General features: G+C 36.5%; 1 protein-coding gene across 3 annotated transcripts in view; it reads right to left on the bottom strand.

The window, feature by feature from the left end:
• The window catches only part of DNAJC15 (DnaJ heat shock protein family (Hsp40) member C15), a 78,204-nt gene that overhangs the window by 14,044 nt on the left and 38,406 nt on the right, over positions 1-25,754 (bottom strand). For all 3 annotated transcript variants that reach the window (XM_080799163.1, XM_080799165.1, XM_080799164.1), the window contains 2 exons: positions 24,260-24,336; positions 14,420-14,490 (listed from right to left, as the gene is read on the bottom strand). In XM_080799163.1, coding sequence (XP_080655289.1) covers positions 14,420-14,490; positions 24,260-24,336 — 148 coding nt within the window. The remainder of the gene's footprint in view (positions 1-14,419; positions 14,491-24,259; positions 24,337-25,754) is intronic.

Genomic DNA, 25,754 nt, shown 5'->3' with positions numbered 1-25,754 from the left:
TCGGAAGAATAAACATTGTTAAAATGTCTATACTGCCTAGAGCTATCTATACTTTCAATGCCATCCCAATCAAAATTCCACTAGCATTTTTCAAAGAGCTAGAACAAACAATCCTAAAAGGTGTATGGAACTAGAAGACACTCCAAATTGCTAAGGAAATGCTGAAAAAGAAAAACAAAACTGGGGGCATCACACTGCCTGATTTCAAGCTTTGCTACAAAGCAGTGATCACCAAGACAGCATGGTACTGGCACAAAAACAGACACAGAGACCAGTGGAACAGAGTAGAGAGCCCAGATATGGACCCTCAACTCTACGGTCAAATAATCTTTGGCAAAGCAGGAAAAAATATACAGGGGAAAAAACAGTCTCTTCAATAAATGGTGCTGGGAAAATTGGACAGCTATGTGTAGAAGAATGAAACTCAACCATTCTCTTACACTATACACAAAGATAAACTCAAAATGGATAAAAGACCTCAACGTGAGGCAGGAATCTATAAAAATCCTAGAGGAGGACATAGGTAGTAACCTCTTCGATATCAGCCACAGCAACTTCTTTCATATATGTCTCCAAAGGCAAAGGAAACAAAAGCGAAAATGAACTTTTGGGACTTCATCAAGATCAAAACTCCTGCACAGCAAAGGAAACAGTCAACAAAACAAAGAGGCAACCCACGGAATAGGAGAAGATATTTGCAAATGACACTACAGACAAAGGGCTATTATCCAAGATCTATAAAGAACTCCTCAAACTCAACACACACAAAACAGATAATCACGTCAAAAAATGGGCAGAAGACTGTGAACAGACACTTCTCCAAAGAAGACATACAAATGGCTAATAGGTGAAAAATTATGTTCATCATCATTAGCCATCAGGGAGATTCAAATCAAAACCACATTGAGATACCACCTTACACCAGTTAGAATGGCCAAAATCAACAAGACAGTAAATAACAAGTGTTAGAGAGGATGTGGAGAAAGGGGAACCCTCTTACACTGTTGGCGGGAATGCAAGTTGATACAGCCACTTTGGAAAACAGTGTGGAGATTCCTTAAGAAATTAAAAATAGAGCTTCCCAATGACCCTGCAATTGCACTACTGGGTATTTACTCCAAAGATACAGATGTAGTGAAAAGAAGGGCCATCTGTACCCCAATGTTCATAGCAGCAATGGCCACAGTTGCCAAACTGTAGAAAGAACCAAGATGCCCTTCAACGGATGAATAGATAAAGAAGATATGGTCCATATATACAATGGAGTATTATGCCTCCATGAGAAAGGATGAATATCTAACTTTTGTATCAACATGGACGGGACTGGAAGAGATTATGCTGAGTGAAATAAGTCAAGCAAAGAATCAATTATCATATGGTTTCGCTTACTTGTGGAGCATAAGGAATAACACGGAGGACATGGGGAGATGAAGAGAAGTCGGTTGGGGGAAATTGGAGGGGGAGATGAACCATGACAGACTGTGGACTCTGAGAAACAAACTGGGGGTTTTGAAGGGGAGGGGAGCGGGGGGTTGGGTGAGCTTGGTGGTGGGTATTATGGAGGGCATGTACTGCCTGGAGCACTGGGTGTGGTGCATAAACAATGAATTCTGGAACACTGAAAAGAAATAAAATTTTAAAAAGAGAAAAAAAAAAAAACAAAGCAAAAGTCACCAAAGATAGTGTGGTACTGGTAGAAGGACAAACATGCAGATAAGTGAAATAGAACTGGGAATTAGGAGAAGGGAGAAGGGGAGGGGATAGGGGAAGGAGGCTTTGGCTAAAGGATATGGGGTTTCTTTGTGAGGTAATGAAAATAGTCTAATCAACAGTGGTGACGGCTGCACATATCTATAAATATTTAAGAAACGACTGAATTGTACACTTGAAAGGATGAATCACATGGTACATGAATTATATATCAATATAGCTGTTTAAAAAAACAATCACGTAGAGACAGGAGAATTTGAAGAATACTTTGAACCTTGATTCGGTGTATCAGGTGTAGAGAATCACTGAAATATAGAGTTGGAAGAGTCTTAAAGGGTTCTACACCTCATTACCCAATAAATGAACACTTCCTATGATATCCCTAACAAATTGTCCTCCAGCAGTTCTCAATCTCAAGTTCACTTCACTGCTCTGTCTGAACATCTCTTCTTCCACTGCTGTGGCTGCAGTGCCTAGAACAGGGCCTGGCTCCCAGAAGGTACTCCATAATAACTAGCTGACTGATATCTTTTGAAGGGGAACTAATATAACTCCAACTATAAGAACAGTCTTCCACGGGGCACCTGGGTGGCTCAGTGGGTTAAAGCCTCTGCCTTCGGCTCGGGTCATGATCCCAGGGTCCTGGGATCGAGCCCCACATCGGGCTCCCTGCTCAACAGGGAACCTGCTTCCCCCTCTCTCTCTGCCTGTCTCTCTGCCTACTTGTGACCCCCCCGCTCTGTCAAATAAATAAAAAATATCTTTAAAAAAAAAAAAAGAACAGTCTTCCACACAGAAGTCCAATATTCAAACTGCTCATGGTCTCTTCTCAGTAAACATACTTCTGTCCTCACAAAGGCATAGAAGAGAGACTTCACACATATGTGCAACATTTTAAATACTAGATGTTGCAAAGAAGCCCTCCAAGTTTCTCATTATAGTAAGGTTTCTTGTTCTTTACTGCTTTGGCCAAAAACCTAAGTCATTCTTCCTTAATTTTTTCTTAGCCCCAATCCATCAACTATGTTGGCTTCACTTTCTTTTTTCTTTAAGATTTTATTTATTTATTTGACAGAGAGAGTTCACAAGTAGGCAGAGAGGCAGGCAGAGAGAGAGGGGGAAGCAGGGTCCCTGATAAGCAGAGAGCCCGATCCCAGGACCCCAAGACCATGACCTGAGCCGAAGGCAGAGGCTTAACCCACTGAGCCACCCAGGCGCCCCTCGTTGGCTTCACTTTCAAACTGTATCATCAAGTAGACCATTCTTTACCTCTTTCATCACAAAAATCCTAGTCTAAGCAGTATCATTCTTTCTTGGGTTACAATATTCTCTACTAACTTCCTTGCTTCTACTCTTGACTCTCTATTTTCTCCATACCTAAGTAGTCTAATTATTGTAAATCAAGTAACATCATGCCTGTCACACTTAAAAATAAAAGCCAAAATTCTTAGGATAGCTTGCAAGCTACTCCATCATTTAACCCTGGGTATCCTATCTAATCATATCTCCTGTCATTCCTTCCTTTGCTCATTATACTCTGGACAATCTCCTTACAATTCCATAACATATAGTATGCTCTTTGTACTTGGTGTTCTTTCTGCCTAAAATACTCTTTCTTCAGATTTTTGTATAACTTACTCCCCCAGGTCTCTGCTCAAATATTATCTCCTTACAGAGAATTTCTAAGATGCTATAAGTAATATTGCAGTTACAGGAGGCAGTTGCCTCTCTCCAGCTGCCAATCTCTATTCCCCCTACTTCATTTTTCTTAAAAGCACGTACCATCATGGGACATTTTCTTTCTCAGCCTTTTCTGCATAACAAACCATCCCAAGACTTAGTGGCTAAAAACAATGGTATTTTATTCTCACTATTCAAGGGATTAAGCTGGGTGGTTCTTCTGGGTTGGGTCAGGTCTGCTATAACTGGATAGTTATTAACCGGGATAGGATACCCCAGGCCAAATGATGGACTGGGACCTTGACTGCACAGCTAGGCCATTCTCACTTGTCTTTCATCCTTCAGGAGCTGAGCCTGGTTTTCTTCGTATGGTGGTCTCCAGGTTCTAAGAGTAACAGCTGAAGCTGCAATACTTCTTGAGCTCTACTATATCCTATTGGTCAAATCAAGTCACAAGGCTAGCCTAAATATAAAGGGTAAGGAAAAAGACCATCTCTTGATGTGAGGTGCTGTAAAGAATTTGTAGACAATTTTAACCTAACAAATTATCTATCTACTGTCTCTCCCAGTGGAATATAAGATCTGTGAAGGCAAGATTGGCTCTCTTTTCAGTGTCTAGTATATGTCTGGCTTGTATTATATACTCAATAAATGTGTGTTGAATGAATGAATGACCATTCACATGACCTTGCTTTCAGCCCTTCACCATCCTGTTTGCTTTCCTTTGAATACTACTTAGTTTGTCAGAATCCTTCAAAATTTGGGATCTATAAAGGGATATAAAATTTTACATGAGGTCTAACTGCCCAAGCTCTGTACAGCAGGAAAATAAGTATCAGGTGAATGAATGAGTGAATGAATGACAAGCACAAAAGACTACAGTAACATTCAATTTCATAATACTGATACCGTGTGTCCTTTAAGGCAGCTTAAGAATCCACTGACATATTTTAGTGACTTTTATACTGCTGAGTCTTATAGGCTTTGAGACCAAATATACCCCCATGGCTCCTTTACATCTGAAACACTGCCAAGTCTCTGTCCTGTATTTACACAATTGATTTAGGGGACCTAAAAGAACATTACCTTTATCCCTGTTGAATTTAAATTTAATCTCTTCTAAATCATTGATCTCTCTAGTTGATCATTTCCACTGCCATAAAAACCTGCTCAAAACTGCTCAACAAGCTTCCAAAAAGCATATCTTACAAGTAAAAAACAAAGAAAACAAAAGATATTCTTTCCCTTAATGCCACATCCCTACCTTCCAGCTACTATTCCATTTCTCTCCTCATCTTCCTTACAATACTTCTAAAGAAAGCTGTTTATATAAGCTAACTCAACTTCCTCATCTTCCTTTCACTTCTCAACCCACCACCAATTAAACTGTTTTATAAAGTCATTAAAGTCTTCCAAAGTTGCAAAAATACTATGGATCTTCTTCTTTGTCTTCATCTTAATGATTCTCACAGTCATATTCAGCATAGCTGATCACTGGTTTCTTGAAATATATTCCTCTTTTAGCTTCTATGGCACCATTCTCTTCACTCTACTCATTTTTTGAAGTATATCTATAAAGTCACTGAAGAAAAAGACACTCCAATCTTTTAAAATTTTGAATGTGCCAAAAGAAGCAAAGAAGAAGGAACATAAAAGAGGTGAGTCAGATAGAAAACAAACAGTATTGCATGGAGCACTGGGTGTGTTGCAAAAACAATGAATTTTGGAACACTGAAAAGAAATAAAATAAAATGAAAAAGAAAAGAAAAGAAATAGTAACATGGTATAAATATATTCAAATGTCACTAAGTACATTAAATGTAAAAGAACTAAAACTTGTATTAAAAGTCAAAACTTGTCAGACCTCATTAAAAAAAGTAAAGCCCAGGGCTGCCTGGATGGCTGATTCAGTTGAGTGACTGATTCTTGGTTTTGGCTCAGGTCACTATCTCATGGGTCATGGGACTGAGCCACATGTTGGGCTCCATGCTCAGGAAAGAGTTTGCTTGGGGATTCTCTCCCTCTGCCCCTCCTCTGACTCAAATGGGTGTGTGCACATGGCTTTTTCTCTTTCAAATAAATAAGTCTTAAAAAAATTAAAGCCCAACTGCATGCTTCTTAGGAAAGACCAACTTCAAACTTCAAAAATAAAGATATAGAAAGACTGAAGAAAAAGACTAGAAAAGATATACCATGTAAACACTAACCCAAAGAAAGCTGATGAATTTATAGTTACAAGTAAAGCAGACTTTACAGCAAGAAGCATTACTAGATATGAAGGAGGACATTTTACAATGAGGAGGGTTCAATCCACAAGGAAAATAAAATAATTCTAAATTATCTGTCCCCAAATCATATAATCATATCACAATAAGTAAAGCAAAACAAAACCTAAATGGAGAAATAAACAAACATACAACCATAGTAGGTAAATAAGAAATCAGCAAGGATAGGAGTGAGTCCAAGATGGTGGAGTAGGAGATCTTAATTGTGCCTGGTCCCAGGTATTCAGCTAGAAGGCTTTCATATCATTCTGAACACCTGCAGACTCAACAGGAGATAGAAAAAAAGAAGAGCTTCAAGCCTACGAGTAGAAAAGTGATGACTTTTTGTAAGGTAGGAGGTGCAGAGAAATGAATCCGAGGTGATAAATGAGAAGACAGACCTGGGGGAGGGAGCCTCCGTTAGCCAGCTCCTGGCAAGCGGTAGAGCAGCGGAGCATAAAATTGGAACTTTTAGAAGTGAGGAACATCACTCAGGTGGCTAAGTGGGAGCGGAAACCTAGCTGGGACAATGTGGGATCAAGACCCTCCAGTCACAGGAAGACTGGGTGCCTGAGTGCAGCAGAACTCCCAGGCATCAGAACAGGGAAGCCAGCTGCAAAGAGCGAGCCCAGGAATGGGCTCTCAGCTCGGGGTTGCCATAAACTGCAAACTGCAGCACACTCAAGCAACTGCTCCTGAGCAGGGGCCCAATAAGCAGGAGAACCAGCAAGATCACCCCCAATTTCCTCCCCTAGGGGTCTGCAAGGTTTGGCGATTCCAAACGGGCTGTGTGCTAGAGACAGAAACACGGTGACCTGGTGAACATGGTGTGTGGCCTCGAGCTTTCAGCTCCAGGCAGAGATTGGGAGGCCGCCATTTTCATTCTCATCCTCTAAAGCTGCACAGAAAGCCTTCAGGGAACAAAAGCCAAACAGAGGAAACAGGAGATTACTTAACTTAGTCTAGCCTCCTGGCAAGTGAGGTACAATTCTGCCTGAGGCAAAAACACTTGAGAATCACTGCAACAGGCCCCTCCCCCAGAAGATCAGCAGGAACATCCAGCCAAGACCAAGTTTACTGATCAATGAGAGCTGCAGAACTCCAGCACTAAGGGAATACAGTACATAGAACTCATGGCTTTTTCCCCATGATTATTTAATCCATTAAGTTCAATTAAAAAAATTTTTTTCTTTCCCTTTTCAACCAATTTCTTATCAACTCTTTCTTAAATCTTTTTCAATCTTCATTTTTACAGTTACACTGTATCCCTTTCATTGTATTTAATCTTATTTTTTATATATATAAGTTTTTCTTTCTTTAAAATTTTGGGATGCGGTTTCTTCTAACAGACCAAAATACATCCAAAATCTAGTGTATGGCATTGTTCTATTCACCTGTCTGATCATATTCCCTTTTTTTGTTGTTTTGTGGGGTTTTTTTCTTTTCTTTTTCTTCTTCCTTTTTGTTTTGTGTTGTTTTTGTTTTTTTGTTTTGTTAAAGTCTTTTTAAATTTTCATCTTTAGGGATGCCTGGGTGGCTCAGTTGGTTAAGTGCCTGCCTTCGGCTCCAGTCATGATCCCAGGGTCCTGGGATCAAGTTCCGCATCAGGCTCCCTGCTGTGCTGAAGCAGAAGCCTACTTCTCCTTCTGCCTGCTATTCAATCTCTCTCTGACAAATAAACAATAAAATCTTTTAAAAAAATGTATCTTTACAGTTACATTCTATCCTTTCAATAGTAATTAATTAATCTTACTTTTTAATATACATTTTTCTTTACAGTTTTGAGATGTAGTTTCTTCTAACAAACTGACCAAAATGCCCTCAGAAGATAGTGTATTACTCTGTTCTGTTCACCTGTATGTTTATATCCCTTCCCTTTTTAAGGGTTTTTTTTTTCTCTTTTGTTTTTTCTTGCCTTTTAATTTCCACTTTTACAGAGACATTCTAACCTTTCCTTGTATTTAATTTTATTTTTGTACACAGATAAATTTTTCTTTCTTTACAATTATGGAATCTCATTTTCTAAAAAGCAGACCAAACTACACACAGAATCCAGTTATTGCTCTATTCTGCTCACCTGTCTGATTATATTCTCTTTATCTCTTTTTTTTCTCCTCCCCTCACTCTGGTTTCAGGTTGATTCTGATTTGTTTAGTGTCCATTTCTCTGGGGTTGTTTTTGCCATTTTAGCATTTTGTTCTTTCATTCATCTATTCTTCTCTGGACAGAATGACAAGATGGAAAAACTCACCTCAAAAAAGAGAACAAGAGGAAGTACTAACTGCCAGGGACCTAATCAGTATCAATATCAACCCATCAATATCAGTATGGACATAATCAGTATGGACATAAGTAAGATGTTGGAACTAGATTTCAGAATAATGATTATAAAGATACTAGCTGGACTTGGAAAAAAGCATAGAAGATACTAGAGAATACCTTTCTGGAGAAATAAAAGAACTAAAATCTAACCACATCAAAATAAAAAAGTCTATTAATGAGATGCAATAAAAAATGGAGGCTCTAACTGCTACGATAAATGAGCAGAAGAGGGAATTAGTGATACACAAGACCAAATGATGGAGAATAAAGAAGCTGAGAAAAAGAGTAATAAGCAATGACTGGATCATGAGGGGAGAATTCAAAACATAAAAGAAACAATATTAGAATAATTGGGACCCCAGAAGAAAAGGAAAGGGGGGGGCAGAAAGTATACTGGAGCAAATTGTGACAGAGAATGTTCCTAATCTGGGGAAGGAAACAGGAATCAAAATCCAGGAGGCACAGAGAAATCACCCCTCAAAATCAATGAAAATAGGTCAACACCGCAACATCTAATAGTAAAACTTACAAATCTGAGACAAAAAGAAAATCCTAAAAGTAGCTCAGGACAAGAGTTCTATAACCTACAATGCAGAAACATTAGATTGGCAGCAGACCTACCCACAGAGACCTGGCAGGCCAGAAAGGACCAGCATGATATATTCAGGGTGCTAAATGAGAAAAATATGGAGCCAAGGATACTTTATCCAGCTAGGATGTTATTCAAAAAAGGAGTGATAAAAACCTTCCAGGACAAACAGAAACTAAAAGAATTTGTGATCACTAAACCAGCCCTGCAAGAAATAGTCAAAGGGATCCTCTAAGCAGAAAGGGCCCCAAAGTAGCATAGACCAGAAAGAAACAGAGACCATATACAGTAACAGTCACTTTTCATGTAATACAATGGCACTAAATTCCTTTCTCTCAATGTAAATGGGATAAATGCCCTAATCAAAAGACACAGGGTATCAGACTGGATAAAAAAGCAAGACCCATCAATATGATATCTGCAAGAAACTTATTTTAGAACCCCAAGACACCCCCATATTTAAAGTGAAGGGCTGGAAAACCATTTATCATGCTAATTGACATCAAAAGATATCTGGGGTAGCAATCCTTATATCAGACAAATTAGATTTTAAACCAATGACTGAAGTAAGAAGGAGGGAGGGAGGACACTCTATCATAATTAAAGGGTCTATCCAATAAGAAGATCTAACAACTTTAAATATTTATGCCCCTAACATGGGAGCAGCCAATTACATAAGCCAATTAATAACAAAATCAAAGAATACATTGATAATAATTCAATAATAGTAGGGGACTTTAACAGCCTCCTCACTGAAAAGGACAGATCATCTAAGCAGAAAGTCAACAAGGAAATAAGGGCTTTGAATGACACACTGGACCAGACGGACATCACAGATATATTCGGAATATTCCATCCTAAAGTAACAGAATACACATTCTCCTCAAGTGCACATGGAACATTTTCCAGAATAAATCACATAATGGATCACAAATCAGGTCTCAACTGGTACCAAAAGATTAGGATTACTTTGCTAAGGCTGCTATATATCAATGAGAATGAACATATTACTGCTCCACATTACAATATGGATGATTCTCACAAGGATAAATATTGACTGAAAGCAGCCAGGTGCAAATGACTACACACATTCAAAAGAGGCAAAACTAACTTATGATATAAATCAAGACAATGTTTGTTCTAGGGATGAAGCAGACTGGGAGGGCTCATGAAGGGGATTCAGAGGTGTGATGATGTCCTAGTTCTTGACCTGGAGGCTGGTTATACAGGTGTTTGTAAAAATTTACGTAGATATATACTTATGATTTGTCCACTTTTCTGACTATATACTTCAATATGAAGTATATTTAAAAATAAAAAGAAGTAAGGAAAGATTGAGGAGAAAAGTGATTTCTTAAAAAGTAAATTAAATTACAGCACTCTACTGCTTAAAAGCTAACAGAAACTTCCCACTGTCTTTAGAATCAAGTTCAAATATTACACAGCACATATAGTGTTTCATTATCAGAAAGCATTCCTACAATTTTCAAAATGTGAACACCACCTCATTTCAGCCTATCTTTCCCCTTACATATTACATCTCTAGCAAGCTAGTTTTCTTTCGAGTCCTTAAGCTCATTATTTTCTTTCCTCCCTTAGAGCCTTTGCTAGTCTAGTTCCCTGACCTTCTAACCATTCTTCACAGAGATACCTTCTTTCCATCCTTTAAGTCTCTCCTCACAGAGGTCTTCCCAGTCACTTTATGTTAAGCTGCCTCTTTCTCATATTCTATATCTCTGCCTGCTGCACCCTTTACTACAATGTGAAATAGGTTTACTTGTTTTTTGTCTGTCCCTCCATCAGCATGCATATTCTATGAAGACAAGGATGTAGTTGTCCTATTTTACAGTTAAAGCCCCAAGGTTTACCACAATATCTGGCACATTAGAGAAGTTGAGTAAATACTTTCTGAATGAATGAAAGAATAATTATAGGTTGTTTCATATCAGTGTAATAAATCTTTAAAATTTTTCATATTATCATTATGTATTAGTTATCAGTCTCAATTCTATTTTACCTGTACATTTTCTTTGTATACCATCTTTTTATTCACTTGCTTACCCATTCATTCATGAAAAAAATTAAGAGTTTAAGTGTCAGCAATAGAGATTACAAAAATGAATAAGCCATGTTCTTTACCTTTTAAAGATCACACCATTTATCAAAGAAAATGAATATGGATAAAACAAAATTATACTTTTACCAAAAACAAAACCTTAAGTCTAATTAAAATGTTAAAATAAGGGGAAGAAAAGATGAGACCTTTGAAAGAAGTTAATAGTCTAGTTACAGCTATCAAAAAAAGGAAACCAAGCTAATTAGGCATGACTTTTTCTTAGTGAATTCATTTTGACTCTTGGCGATCATGTCTCTCTTTTTGTAAATGTTTACAATACACCTTTTAAATGTACTATATCATAATAAATCGTAATATATTATTACCAGGACTTTCTGTCAAACTTAGCTTCTTCTACAATGAGAGTAATTAGTGAAAATCCCTTCACTTTAATTTAGTCCCAATATTTAATTTTTATTTAAATCCTATTTTTGGAAGATTTTATTTATTTGAGAGAGAGCATGAGAGAGAAGAGAGAACACAAGCAGCGGAGAGGGAGAGGGAGAAGCAAACTCCCCACTGAGCAGGGAGCCCAATGTGGAACTCTATCCCAGGACCCTTAACCGACTGAGCCATCCAGGCGCCCTATTTAAATACTATTAAAGAGGAGTGACAGTACTGTATGTTTAATGAAAGGGGGCATAAATGAAAAAGGAATGAGAATCTCTGCTATAGGTAGGCAGATTTCAGTTAAATATAAGGAAGAACTTTCTAGTACTTAGAGCTGCCTACCAATAGGATTCCTATAAAGCAGGAAGCTCTCCACCACTAAAAATCTTTAAGGAGAACTAATTGGACATTGTCCCCATGATACAGCAGGAACAGTGTTAACTTAGTAGGCAGAATTGTTCAGATCAGTGTCTCTCAAACTATAGTGAAGACGCACTTGTAAAGAAATTTCCAGTCTGTGGTAAACCAATACATTACAAATTACAAAAGTATCACACATTTCGATGTTACTGCAATGTCAAACTGCCATAAAGGTTTCTTTTGACTTTTGTTCTTAACTCGTTGCATACCGGTAACAAACTGGCCCATGTGAACAAGCAAACTATTCTTTTGAGTAGCACTGAATTAGAGAGTTTATAAGAGATTACTGAGGTTCTACAGCTTTTCAAATTTACCTAGTCTGTCTTCCTTTATATTAAGCATAATATGAACTGCTTATTTCCTAACAATTAACCTCTCTCTTCAGCAATTTAAAAAAGCATAACCTAAAAGATATTAACCTGAAAGCATTAGATCAACTGAGATTTTTATCTCACTAAACTGAATAGCAAAATATACTTTTTACCAAAACACATCTGAATGCTCATTTAAAACTAGTTACAAAAAATTTATTTTCAGCCATTTCCACATCTAATTTTCTCATGTCACCTTCTTTGCATAAACTGATAATGAAATGTGTGATGAATTATAGTTGATCACACATTTGAAGTTCTAACTTTGTTTTACTAGCTGGCAGCAAAACCAGAAGAAAACTGACTTGGGGATGAAGTGGGGATACATTCATGAATTTCAGAAGCATGGAGTAGAGGATTTAAGTTTTTGAAACTACCTATATAATACTCGGTCAGTGCTGACCTGGCCAAAGCAAATATGATAAGGAATTAGGAAAAAGAGTAGACAAAATTAGGAGTTGCCTATTCTCATATTTCCCCAAATACTTCTAGCTTTCTCTATCCAAGGACAATGAGATATTTTTGCTTAAAATCTGGTAACTTCTTCTCATTGAAAAGAAAAGAAAACAAAACAAACCACCTTTCTTCTCAAGAGACCATTTCAGGATTTATGCGTTATCACCTCCCAACTCCATCATCCATGAATACCTTCCCTCCAGTAATGCCAATATTCCTTAATTTACCCTACTTTTTACTAGAGCAGGAGTTCTTAACTGTGAGCTTATACGTGGGTTTTGGGAATCTATGAACTCTGAAACTCCAAATGTTTTTAAAATTGTGGGTGAATGACCAATTATATGAACAAAATGTCCAGTTGTTAATACATTCCTAGAGGGTACAATAATCCAAAATGATTAAAAGCATCTTTCTGGAGTAAAAGATGTGATCTGAATAGAAATATAGGCTACAGGTTCTTCATTAATTGAATAGGCATATAAAAATACTATATTACTTAACAAAAAGGACTTTAGAAATAAATCTCTTCATTTTGTATAAGATAAAATTGACATTTGGAGAGGTTAAGGGAGTATTCATGGTCATACTGGTAGTTAGAAGGCAGAAGCCAGAGAAAAACACCAGCCTCTGGCTTCCAGGTTCATTCCCTTACATCCTGGTAGTTAGAAAGCAGAAGCCAGAGAAAAACACCAGCCTCTGGCTTCCAGGTTCATTCCCTTACATCCTGCTACCTATACAGGGTCAGAATGGGTAACAATAAGCATACTACAGGCAATCAATCCCACTTCTGATAAATATATAACCTCAGAGTAAATCAAGTAATTCTGTAAATACAACTGGCTCAAAGGACACACATTTTCTCTCTTTACTAAAGGTATCTAAAAATACAATTTCTCTTAGATACATTTTAGAACTTGCTTCCTTCCCAGTAGGCACAATCAACAACTTGTCAATCATCTGAAAGACATGAGTGCCTGATCCTACTGCAATCAATCAGAGAAGGGCATACACTTGACCTGGAAAGGACAAAGGATGTTTAGTAGGAGACAGAGGGCTTCAAGCAGGCACTTTAAACACATTTCTTTTTGAGTCAATCACTCTGAAAGCCCACAATGCGAAGTAAATTAGTTGAGAGGATCGTTCAGTAACTGTTGAGGCTATTTAGAAATTTTAAGCAAAATCTCTTTTCAAAGTTTAATCTCTTGTTTATTCATACTAAAGAACAGCAAATAAAAAACCAAAGATGATGTTTAGTGAAAAGAATTTTTATAGTACATAATTAAGTGAGAAAACTGAAAAAGAATGTCCTACTTTGGTGTCAGTTACACTGTGCAGAAATCTAAAATTTGTTTTTAATTTTTTTCAAAAAAATTAGAAAACTGAAAGTCTGTAAATAAGAATCCAAAAAACCCTTTACTCTTTTCCCTTTACCGCACCCTTGACTTCTGAAATACAGTGCAACTTTCTACCATCTGTTATTTTAGAGAAGAAACAGTAATGAACATATGGGCTTTCTCTCTCAAGCAGCTGTAGTGTAGTTAAAGTTATAATAATTGTCTTTCTGTAAGATAAATTTACATTAAAAACCTGGCCAGTTAAAAACAAATGGCTCAGCCTCAGAGCCTTCTAGAATAAAATTAAGAAATTTAGAATTATCTATGACATAGTACAGAGATTTAGAAGATATCCTCTAAATCTTATGCTTTTATGTTTAAGGTTAAACAAACATAATTCACGATGCCCATATCAGTTTACACAAGAGTTCACAACTCATGTTTTCTCTTTCCCAGTCAAAATGCTAGGAGCCTCACGCAGAGGCTAGGTACACATATATAAAAATCAGTAACTAAGTTCTTGAAAACAATAATATGAATCCACCACTTCTGTGGGCTACTTACCTCCAATCCAAAAGCTTATTTATTTATAAGAAAATCACAATCCATGTGGCATATAAATTCCATTTCAAATATATATATATATATGTGTATATATATATATATATAAAACTTATATGTATCATTTATAATGAGTTTAAGTAAACTGAAAGGAATTCAGAGCAGATTCAGATGCACATTTTAGGAATAATAGGAATTTTACTTACCTTTATCTGGGTGATTCAAAATCATAATTCTCCTATGAGCTGTTCTAATCTTGGCCTTGCCAGCAGATGGGCTGTAAAAAGAAATTAAAGTGCTTATAATAAATAGTGTCAAATGCAGATTATAAATTAAATTTATATGGGTTTCAAGGAATTAAAAACTAATGAGAATTTCACCATCTTGTGGATAAATATGAAATTACAGCTTGTCACTTAAGTCTACTAACCATCAAAATAAACTGTTGACTGGTGCATGTATTTTTCTTCCTTTGTAATATCAGTCTCTTTTTTCAATCAATTTAAAAAATAAGACACAATGGGGTGCCTTGGTGGGGCAGTTGGTTAAACTACCCACTCTTGGTTTCAGCTCAGGCTGTGATCCCAGGATCATGAGATCGAGCCCCGAGTTGGTCTCTAGGCTCTGTATGGAATCTGCTTAAGATTCTCTCTCCCTCTCTTTCTCTAAAATAAATAAATAAAACAGCATACAAGGTAGGAGGGGCATTTTCTGTAGACTAGACTGAGTTTGAAAACATATGCCTCAAGTTACTTGGGGGAAGGCAGCTTAAATAGTGTAACAGACAGGTATCCAGACTCCAGAGATACTAGACAGCCAGATTTCATTTCCATTGCTACTTAGGATGGGGTAAACTAGGTCAAATTCTTAACCTCTCTGTACTTCAGTCTCCTCATTGTAAAACAAGGCTGGGAACAACATATTCCTCATAGAGAGACTGTAGGGATTAAATTAATTAAAACCATCAAAGTGCTAGAACAGTGCCTGGAATATAGCAAGGATTCCAAAACAGCTAGTTTTTATTAATTATTATATTTCAACAGTCTCAAAACTCTTCATAACTCGTAGTTTATTTAACTTGTGAGAAATGTATGGGAGAAGCCCTTGCTAAAGACAAAAATTGAGAAAGTTAAATCAACTTAAAATTATTTCAACAAAAACTAATTTATCCAGTATTGGAAATGTTTCTCACTCGTACATTTTCCAGGCAAGGAAACAAAATTAACACTTACCAACAACAAAATTCTGGTATTGCTAATTAATAGCTATATTATTTTATCTAAGTTACTTAACTTTTTTGGGCCTCAAATTGGGATAATAGCAGCTGACTTAAAGTACAGAGTGGTTGTTGCAAAGCTCAAAGTAATTTAATTTGTATGGATGAACCACATTGTACTGGCTATAAAAGCAGGTACTTTTAGAGATAGTCAGACATAGGTTCAACATCCTGATTCCACCATTCATTAGCTGCAAAACTCTGTCCTGCTTACTTAAACTCTGAGCGAAAATTCTCTCATAAGTAAAATGAACATTCTAAACTACCTCCCAGGATTATTTTAAGAATAAATTAGATAATGCAAGTAAAAGGATTAGCATAACCTAGCAGAGAGTTAGCATTGAAAGTGTTCAAAATTAACTAGTCTATAGTTATTATCATAAAGACAAAGCATGTTTATGAAAATATATTACATATTTCCCACTTCTAGAAATATAGTATAAATCACCTAATTTAATGTTTCTTGAATGACTCAATAGTATTAATCTGAGTATAAATTAAGAGCAAAGAAATTCTTAAGGTCTGAAGAGATTTGTCACCCTTAAAGAGTCCTCCAATGCTTTCCACTTAAGTTCCTCTGTCTGTTTTTTAGCACTGCCCCCCTTGCTATCAGCTGTGAACCCTTGATTCTGCCATTGTTCCAGTCTAGCTATTCCTTGACAGTTACTTATACTTCTAATCTTTTGAGATTAAATAACAGATCACCAAGCATGTTAAAACGCACTATCAATTGCTGAATATGCATATAAAATATTCTTCTATGAGTAAAAAAAAAGTCTTGAGTCAAAGACAAAATCAAAAGAGAAAAAACATCCTGAGACAAATGGAAATGAAACTGGAAATATAACAACAAATTCATGGGATACAGCAAAAGGAGTTCTAAAATTAAAGTTTATAGTAAGTTTATAGTAATAAATGCTTACATTAAGAAAAAAGAAAGAACTCAAATAAACAATTTATCTGTGCCTCAGGGAAGTAGAAAAAAGAAGGCTAAACTAAGACAAAGTTAGCTGAAGAAAGGAAATAATGAAGATCCAGAGTAAAATAAATGAAACAGAGACTAAAAAGACAATAAAAGATTATCTTTTATTGTATTAATGAAACTAAGAGCTGTGTTTTTTTTTTTTTTTAAGATAAACAAAACAGACAAACCGTTAGCTGGACTCACAAGAAAAAAGCAGAAAGGACTCAAATAAAATCAGAAACTAAAGAAAAGACTTTACAAAGATATCACAGAAATACAAAGGATCATAAGAGACTACTATCAACAGTTATACACTGACAAAATGGACAACGTAGAAGAAATAGATAAATCCTACAAACATATAAACTACCAAGACTGGAAGAAAGAAAATCTGAAAAGACCAATTATTAACAATGAGATTGAATCACTAATCAAAAACCTTCCAACAAAGAAAAGCCCAGGACCAGACAGCTTCACTGAAATATACCAAACATCTAAAGAATACCAATTCTTCTCAAACTTTTCCCAAAAATAGAAGAGGAAATGCTTCCAAACTCATTTTATGAGGCAAGCATTATCCTGATACCACACGTAGACAGGACACTAGAAGAAAATTACAAGCCGATTTCCCTGAAGAACACAGATACCAAAGTCTTCAGCAAAATATTAGAAAGTCAAATTCAACAAAACATTAAAGGATCATATATCATGAACAAGTAGGATTTATTCCAGGGATGAAAGGATTGTACAACATTCACAAATCAGTCAATGTGAAACACCATAAATGTGAAACAAAATGAAGGATAAAAATCATATGACGTTTCCAAAGATGTAGAAAAAACATTTGACAAAATTCAATACCCATTCATGACAAAAACTCTCAACAAATTCAGTATAGAGGGAACATATTTCAACATGATAAAGGCCATATGACAAATGCATAGCAAATATCATACTCAATGGTGAAAAGCTCAGAGTTTTTCTTCTTAAATCAGATATAGCACAAGGTTGTATGCTCTCACCACTTTCTTCCAACATAGTACTGGCAGTCATGGCCAGAGCAATTTGGCAAGAAGAAGAAATGAAGGGCATCCAAATCAGAAACAAAGAAGGAAAAGTGCATATGATATGATTATTACATAAAGAAAACCCTAAAACTGTTAGAACTAATCAACAAATTTGGTAATGCTGGAGGATACAAAATCAATATACAAAAATCTGTTGCCCCTCTCTACACTAATAAACTATCAGAAAGAGAAAGAAAACAATTCCATTTACAATTGCATCAAAAAAAAAAAAAGAACAAAATACCTAGAAATAAATTGGACTAAGAAGTTAAAGACCTATACACTGAAAACTGTAGGACATTGATGAAAGAAATTAAAAACACCAATAAATAGAAGGATATCCCACATTCACGGATTGGAAGAATTCATTTTGTTACAATGCCCATACTATTCAAAGCTATCTACAGATACAATGAAATCTCTATCAAAATTCCAAAGGCATTTTTCACAAAAATGGAACAATCCTAAAATTTGTATGGAACCACAAAGACTCCAAATAGCCAGAGCAATCTCGGGAAAGGACAAAGCATCATACTTCTTAAATTCAAATTATATTACAAAGCTAAAATATAATCAAAATAGCATGGTATTAGATTAAAAAACAGATACATACATCAATGGAACAGAAGACAGAACCCAGAAATAAACCCATGCATATATGGTCAATTAACATATAACAAAGGAGACAAAAACATAAAACAAATAAAAGATAGTCTCCTCAATAAATGGTACTGGGAAATTGGGACAGTCACACGCAAAGGAATGAAACTGGACCCTTCTCTTACACCACACACGAAAATCAACTCAAAATGGATTAAAGCCTTAATAAAGACCTGAAACCATAAAACTCCTAGAAGAAAATACAGGGGGTAAGCTCCTTGACAGTCTTTGCAGTAACTTTTTAAATTTGAAACCAAAAGCAAACAAGAAAACAAAATTAAACAGCTGGCACTACATCAAACTTTAAAAAATTTCTACACAGCAAGGAAAACTATAAAAAAATGAAAAAAATTAACCTATGAAATAGGGAGAAGATATCTGCAAATCATATATCTGATAAGAGGTTATTGCCAAAATAAGAACTCATACAATTCAATAGTACAGCATAGCTAGATACATAGATAAGTAGATCTGATTTCCAAATGAGTGGAGGATCTGACACTTTTACAAAAAACAGAAAATGTCAAACAGGTACATGAGGTGATCAGCATCACTAATCATCACGGAGATGCAAATCAAAGCCACAATGATACAACATCACAGCTTATAGAATGACTGCCATCAAAAAGATGAGATAAACAAGTGTTAGAAAGATGCGAAGGGAACCCTTGCACACTGTTCATGGAAACATAAACTGGTACAGCTACTATGGAACAGTATGGAGATTCTGAAAAAATTAAAAATAGAACTACCTTATGACCTGGTAATTCCACTTCTAGGTATGTGTCTGAAGGAAATAAAATCACTGTCTCCAAGAGATATCTGCACCCTCATGATCCTTGAAGCATTATTTACAATACTCAAGACATGGAAACAGTCTGTGTCCATCAACTAAAAAAGAAGAAAATCTTGCTATTTGTTGACAACATGAATGGGCCTTGACAGCATTACGCTAAATGAAGTAAGTCAGAGAGAGAAAGACAAATGCTGTATGATCTCATATATATGGGAAATCTGAAAAAGCAAAACTCACAGAAACAGAGAACAGACTGGTGGTTGCCAGAGGCAAGAGTAGGATGGCAGGGGAAATAGGTGAAGGTAGTCAAAAGGTCCAACTTACGGTTATGAGTGAGTCCTGGGGATGGAATGCACAGCATAGTGACTACAGTTAACAATGCTGTACTTCATATTTGAAAGTTGCTGAAAGAGTGGATCTTAAAAGTTCTCATCATAAGAAAAAACAAATCTGTAACACTGTGAGGTGAAGGATGTTAACTAAAGTTTTTAAACTTTAAAAAAGATTAAACTAATCATTTTACAATCTATACATATTTGCAATCGTTTGCAATCTATACATATTATACATATATCAAATCACTATATTATTCATCTTAAATATACGTTAGAGACACCTGGGTGGCTCAATGGGTTAAAGCCTCTGCCTTCGGCTCGGGTCATGATCCTGGGGTCTGGGGATCGAGCCCCGCATCGGGCTCTCTGCTCAGCAGGGAGCCTGCTTCCCTCTCTCTCTCTGCCTGCCTCTCTGCCTACTTGTGATCTCTGTCTGTCAAATATATGCTTGTGATCTCTGTCTGTCAAATAAATAAAATCTTTAAAAAATATATATACAACGTTATATGTCAAATATATCTCAATAAAATGAAAGGAAAAAATTTTAAATTAGAAACATTTTTTAATAATAAAAAAGTTTAGTTAGTTCAAAAAAAATAATACAAAAGCCTTTTTCTGTAAGGACTAGTAGGGTATTCCTTTTGGCTGTTTATGAAAGTCATCTGGGGGACCATTTCAAACTTACTTTTTTGGTTTGCAGATATTTCCCAGATAACCAATCAAGACACTGTCTGATTCTAAAGACTACTAAGTTTGAAAAAGAAGTCACTAAACACTATACCAGGGCTATGAAGACTTTATTGTTTAACTGCCTACTAAGAAATGAAAAATACATTATTTTTTAAAATTCCAGTATGTTTAGTTTCTTGTAGTAAATACACATTTATCATTCTCTTTTGTGGTGCTTTATAGTATTGCTTTCCTTTATTAGTTATGTTTTCTAGTTGTTCTGTAGACATTTGATATGTCTCCTTAGGTAGACACTAAACTAAAGAGAAGAAGCTATGTGGGATCGAGCCCCACATCGGGCTCCCTGCTCAGCGGGAAGGCTGTCCCACTCCCCTGCTTGTGTTCCCTCTCTCGCTGTCTCTCTCTCTCTGTCAAATAAATAAATAAAATCTTTTAAAAAAGTAGTATCTAGTATTGAATACACAATAGCGCTTAATGCATTTTATGCACCCTCCAAAAGAAAATGGCTTTTAAAAAGGCAAACTCCTTCAAAGAATAATGGCTCTATATTAGTAAATACTAACACTCTAAGGCATTACTGTATTACAGAAAATTTTAAAGTAGAAAAAGAGGAGCTTTAAAAAACATTTCTTAAAGTGGACCACCTCATAATTAAGTTATAAGTCCAGTAAAATCCAAATCTGCATTCTGTGTGTTTTGCGGGGGGGGTGGGGGTTATATGGTAGGTTGTATCTTATTCTGGATATTAAACTTTAATTTAGCACATGGGACAAAATTTGAATATTATCCTTGATAATTACACCTGATAGATTATCCCTGATAATCACTTACATTGCCTATAAAAAACAGTACACGTGGTTTTGTACATGAAAGTCCATAAAGCATTATGTACTATGAGATCTGTAAACCACTGAACTAGATAGATTAGAGGAAGTAAGAAATGCAAGGAGAGTTTATATGTATAAGTATGGCCATTCAAAACATTCTACTCTTAAGATAATAATTATCAGACTCTTAGTGGTAAATTTAGGGGATGAGGGAAGTATTCTTGTGTGCCTACAGAATTTATTCCCTTTGCCTTATTGCTGTATTAAGTCTCTAGGAACTCAGTACAGTTTAATAAATTTATTTTTTGTTCTAAAGATTAAACAAGATGGGTGAATCCTAGTTCTTAAACATAGTATAAAAATTAAATAAAGAGCAAATATATCTCCAGCACAGATAATTTCACCATGAAACTGAAAGTATAACTTTATTTTATTTTATTTTATTTAGATTTTTATTTATTTATTTGACAACAGAAATCACAAGTAGGCAGAGAGGCAGGCACAGAGAAAGGGGGAGGCAGTCTCCCCGCTGAGCAGAGAGCCCAATGCGGGGCTCGATCCCAGGACCCTGGGATCATGACCTGAGCCGAAGGCAGAGGCTTTAACCCACTGAGCCACCCAGGTGCCCCGAAAGTATAACTTTAAATAACCCATTTCCAAGATTAAGGAATATACACTGTGTTCCCTGGAATGCATTTGACTGGGACTGGGAAGTAGGATACATGGAACTGAGTGGTGTTCTCTAATCCTGCGGCAAATGGAGCAGTTTTGGTTTCATGGTTTTTCATATTGGTCTTTTGAATAATATTTAGCTTAACACAGTTCCATGTAAGTTTTCAGAAAGTATGAAAATCACACATGTGCATCATTTCAGAAATTAACAGGTATAGTAACAGTTTTTCTGGGCAGCTCAGTAAAATATTTTAGGCTTCATGAAATATGTAAGAATGTACAGAAACATCTAGTAGCACAGAGATCATTTTTTAATAGGTCATCAATACAGTGAGCTCCATTTTTCCTTTGCCTACTTGTTATATAGTCTAAACAGTTTAGATTCATTGATCACAGAGAATGGAGCCACGGCAATGTATTCATATTTTAAAGAATCTTCTCAAAATACAATACTACCTGATTGAAAGAAAGGGCTAGAGGAAAGCAAATAAGGCTTACTTTTCTATTTAATGTGTTAAGGGCAAATATTTAGCTTCTGCATTGGTGATATCGATGGAAAGAAAGAGGAACCAACATTTATTTCACACCTGTTGTTTGGTAGGTACTTTTATAAAAAGGTATCCTCCTATGATTTTATATTATTTCAGCAAGGCTAAATTGTATTAATTCTATTCAAAACTGAAGAAACTGAAGGGCAGAAGAGCTAAAAATAACTTGACAAGGCTCATACAATGTGGTGCTTCAGTGACAGAACCAGGAGAAGGATCTGTTTGGCTCAGCTGGTATTTGTTGAGTAGTTACAAAGTGCCATGTTTATATTAAGAATGTATGTATTGGGACACCCAGGCGGTTTAGTCATTAAGTGTCTGCCTTCAGCTCAGGTCATGATCCTAGGGTCCTGGGATCGAGCCCCACATCAGGCTCCCTGCTTGGCAGGGGGCCTGCTTTCCCTTTCCTATTCCCCCTGCTTGTGTTCCTACTCTCTCTCTCTTTCTCTCTCTGTCAAATAAATAAATAAAATCTTTCAAAGAATGCATGTATTATATATGTACTAATCCTCACAACAATTCTAGGCAATAGAAACTGATATTATCTCTATTTTACAAATGATGACATTGAGGTCACATAGCTAGTAAATGGTAAAACCAGTATTCATACTCATACTCACCTGTTATTAGAGGATATACTCTTAATCTTAATCAGCAAATTATCCTTGTAAAATTTTCTATAGCTTCTAGTTCAACAGGATAAACCTTTGTAACCATAAATCTTAAGTCCTAATTATCTGTTTCAACAGGACTGGCTTGGATGATATTAACTGATATTCTCAAAAACCTTTGTGTTCAGTTTTAAAGTAAGTTTCATATTCACATTTCAAGACTATGAATGGAATGGTATGGGGGTCCAATAAAAGTTCAAGAAAAATAACAATGCCGGGGCGCCTGGGTGGCTCAGTGGGTTAAAGCCTCTGCCTCCGGCTCAGGTCATGATCCCAGAGTCCTGGGATCGAGCCCCGCATCGGGCTCTCTGCTCAGCGGGGAGCCTGCTTCCCCCCCTCTCTCTCTGCCTGCTTGTGATCTCTGTCTGTCAAATAAATAAATAAAATCTTAAAAAAAAAAAAAAAAATAACAATGCCATCCTGAATAATATTAAAGCAAATAATAATCAGCAATATAGCCAACTTCCTAATTTGGTTTCCCCTACCTAAAACCTATTCCCAGTGAGATAATTCATCTCTTATTTAATAAAGCACCGAGCTGAAAGAGCTGTTTCCGTTGCTCTCCACCCCTTTGGCTTTCTTGCTAAGTCAAAAGAAATAATGAAATGTTTTGGTCTTAAAAATATGCTGATCTACAAGAGATTTAAAAGACTATCTCAACATAGGGCTTTATGACCTATTTTGCTTGTTTGATTAAATTATCAGAAGATCTGCTGTAGATGACATACTGTAACCAACCCCCACAAAAATTTAAGTGAGTTCTAAAGGATCGTAAGGTAAACAAATCAATATTAGCGACTGGCAAATCTATAGCAGGGACATCACTTAACACTAAAAGTTAAGAAAATATCACAGGGCATTCACACAACATTAACTTTTTCCTACACTGTCCCAAGTCACACAATAAACAGATACTAAGGTGAAACAATTATAATAAAATATGCTAGATGTCAAATTATGGAAAAAGAATTGTGAGACAGATCCCATATTAGAACAGAAAAATGATAGATATCAAATTATAAAACTAAAAAATCAAAAAAAAATTCAGTGTCACCATAAGGGATATTTTGATAATTGCTGTGAAATTAGTATTCAGAGTTCCTTGTTAATAAAGACATATCATGGGCCTCCTGGGTGGCTCAGTGAGTTGAGCCTCTGCCTTAGGCTCAGGTCATGGTCTCGGGGTTCTGGGATTAAGGCTCGCGTCGGGCTCTCTGCTCGGGGAGGAGCCTGTTTCCTACCACCCCTGCCTGCCTCTCTGCCTACTTGTGATCTCTCTGTCAAAAAAACAAAACAAAACAAAACAAAACCTTTGAAAATAAATAAATAAATAAAGACATATTACGTCATGCCTGATATTTTTAGCTAGAGTAGGATATATTCTTAGATTTGAGGTTTAAAAATGTAAAAATTTTATATTTTCTCCTCTGCCTCCTATTCATAACTTAAAATATAAGGATAACTTTACTGTAACATTTTCTCATTTTTTTCAAAACAAGCTTGGCCACAGAACAAAATAATACTTATGCAGCACACCTACCTTATGCCCAAAATAAGACTAGCTTCTCGCCTACTCATTTTCTGTTCAAATCCTCCTTTATAGTAGGATGAAAGGCTCTGTACAGGAAAGAAAGAGCATGAAATAATTAGTTCCATGTATGAGGTGGCATGACCTCAATCCCATCATAGCTGCAGTAAGAGTAATGCATTTTACCAGAAGTCAACTTGAAACTGTGGAGGGAGGAGCACTAAACAATGATCCTTTACAAGAAACTATGACCAAAATGAACTTAAAAAACATTAACAATTTTTTCACTTTCAAATACATTAATTTTTCTACACTAAGATATAACAGAATTAAAATAAACCAGTGAAGCAAAAGGCTTGAACTTTTCCTAAGCTCTGCAGCTATTTTCTCTTTGGATAACCTTGCTAAGTCACTAATGTTGATAGCACACGCATCTTTTTTACCTCCTGGACTGGCTGATAAAGAAGGAAGAAAAGGAACTGACCAAGTGGGGAGGACATCAGGAGAGCAGACAGGCAGGCCAAGGGAGACCAGCAAAGGACTGCAAGGTCACTGAAAGGTGGCTGGAAAGGCATGAGCAAGAGAGTAGAATCAGAGAGGCAACTGGGCCAGAATGGTGGAGCAAGACTGTAAGCAACAGAAATAATTTAGGAGTCTATTCTCAGAGCACTGGAGTAATGTCATCTGACTATATTTTGAAAGGATTACTCTAAATGCTATGTGGAGAATAGAAAGAAAGGTGCAAGAGGGAAGCAGGAGGCCAGTCAAGAGGACACAACAATAATCTAGTCAAGAGATGATACTGGTATGCGCCAACATGGTAAGAGCGGAGCTAGTTTAAAAGTGATCTGATTCTAGACATTCTAACATTTTCTTGGTAGATTAAATAAAGGATATGAGAAAGAGAGGGATTGACGATGATGTACTAAACACACTATACACTGTGCAGCTTCCCCTTTAGAAGTGAAGGACTTAACAGTTTGGGTGCTGGGGCTATCGCTGGCAGACAGCAGTCAGCCGTCAGACTCTTTAGGAATTGCGTTGGCTGAAGAAAGTCAAGTTCAGGTCCCTTTCCCAGAGCAGTCTCTATTTAATGACTGGTTGATATGGGGGTATAAACATTGTTCTCTAGAGCTCAGTCCTTTTGACTTCGTATCTATAGTTCACTGACCAGGTGATCTCATTTAGCCTCATGGCTCCTTGCCCCAATCTGGGACAACCACAATGAGTCAGCCGAGCTTCAGAGCTTGGCATCGGGTTGACTGAGGCCTTTGTTATGACCCTACTGCAGCCTAAATTGTCCCTCTGCCTTTCTCCCTTCTCTTCCCTTCTGGAGCTGCGGATCCTAAGAGCACTTCCTAATGAACTACTGTTGCAGGATTTCTATTCCTTTAGTGCCCGCAGTTCTTGGTCACGCTGCTTCAAAGAATGAAGAGGTAGACCAGACGAAGAGCGGTGGGCAGCAAGGGGAACTTATATTGAGCGGTAGTACAAAGCTCCCAGAGAG

The sequence above is a fragment of the Martes martes genome (genome assembly GCF_963455335.1).
Source record: "Martes martes genome assembly, chromosome: 3".
NCBI lineage: Eukaryota > Metazoa > Chordata > Mammalia > Carnivora > Mustelidae > Martes > Martes martes.
The sequence above is the reverse complement of the archived record's forward strand: the minus strand, read 5'-3'. Positions and strand labels throughout refer to the sequence as shown.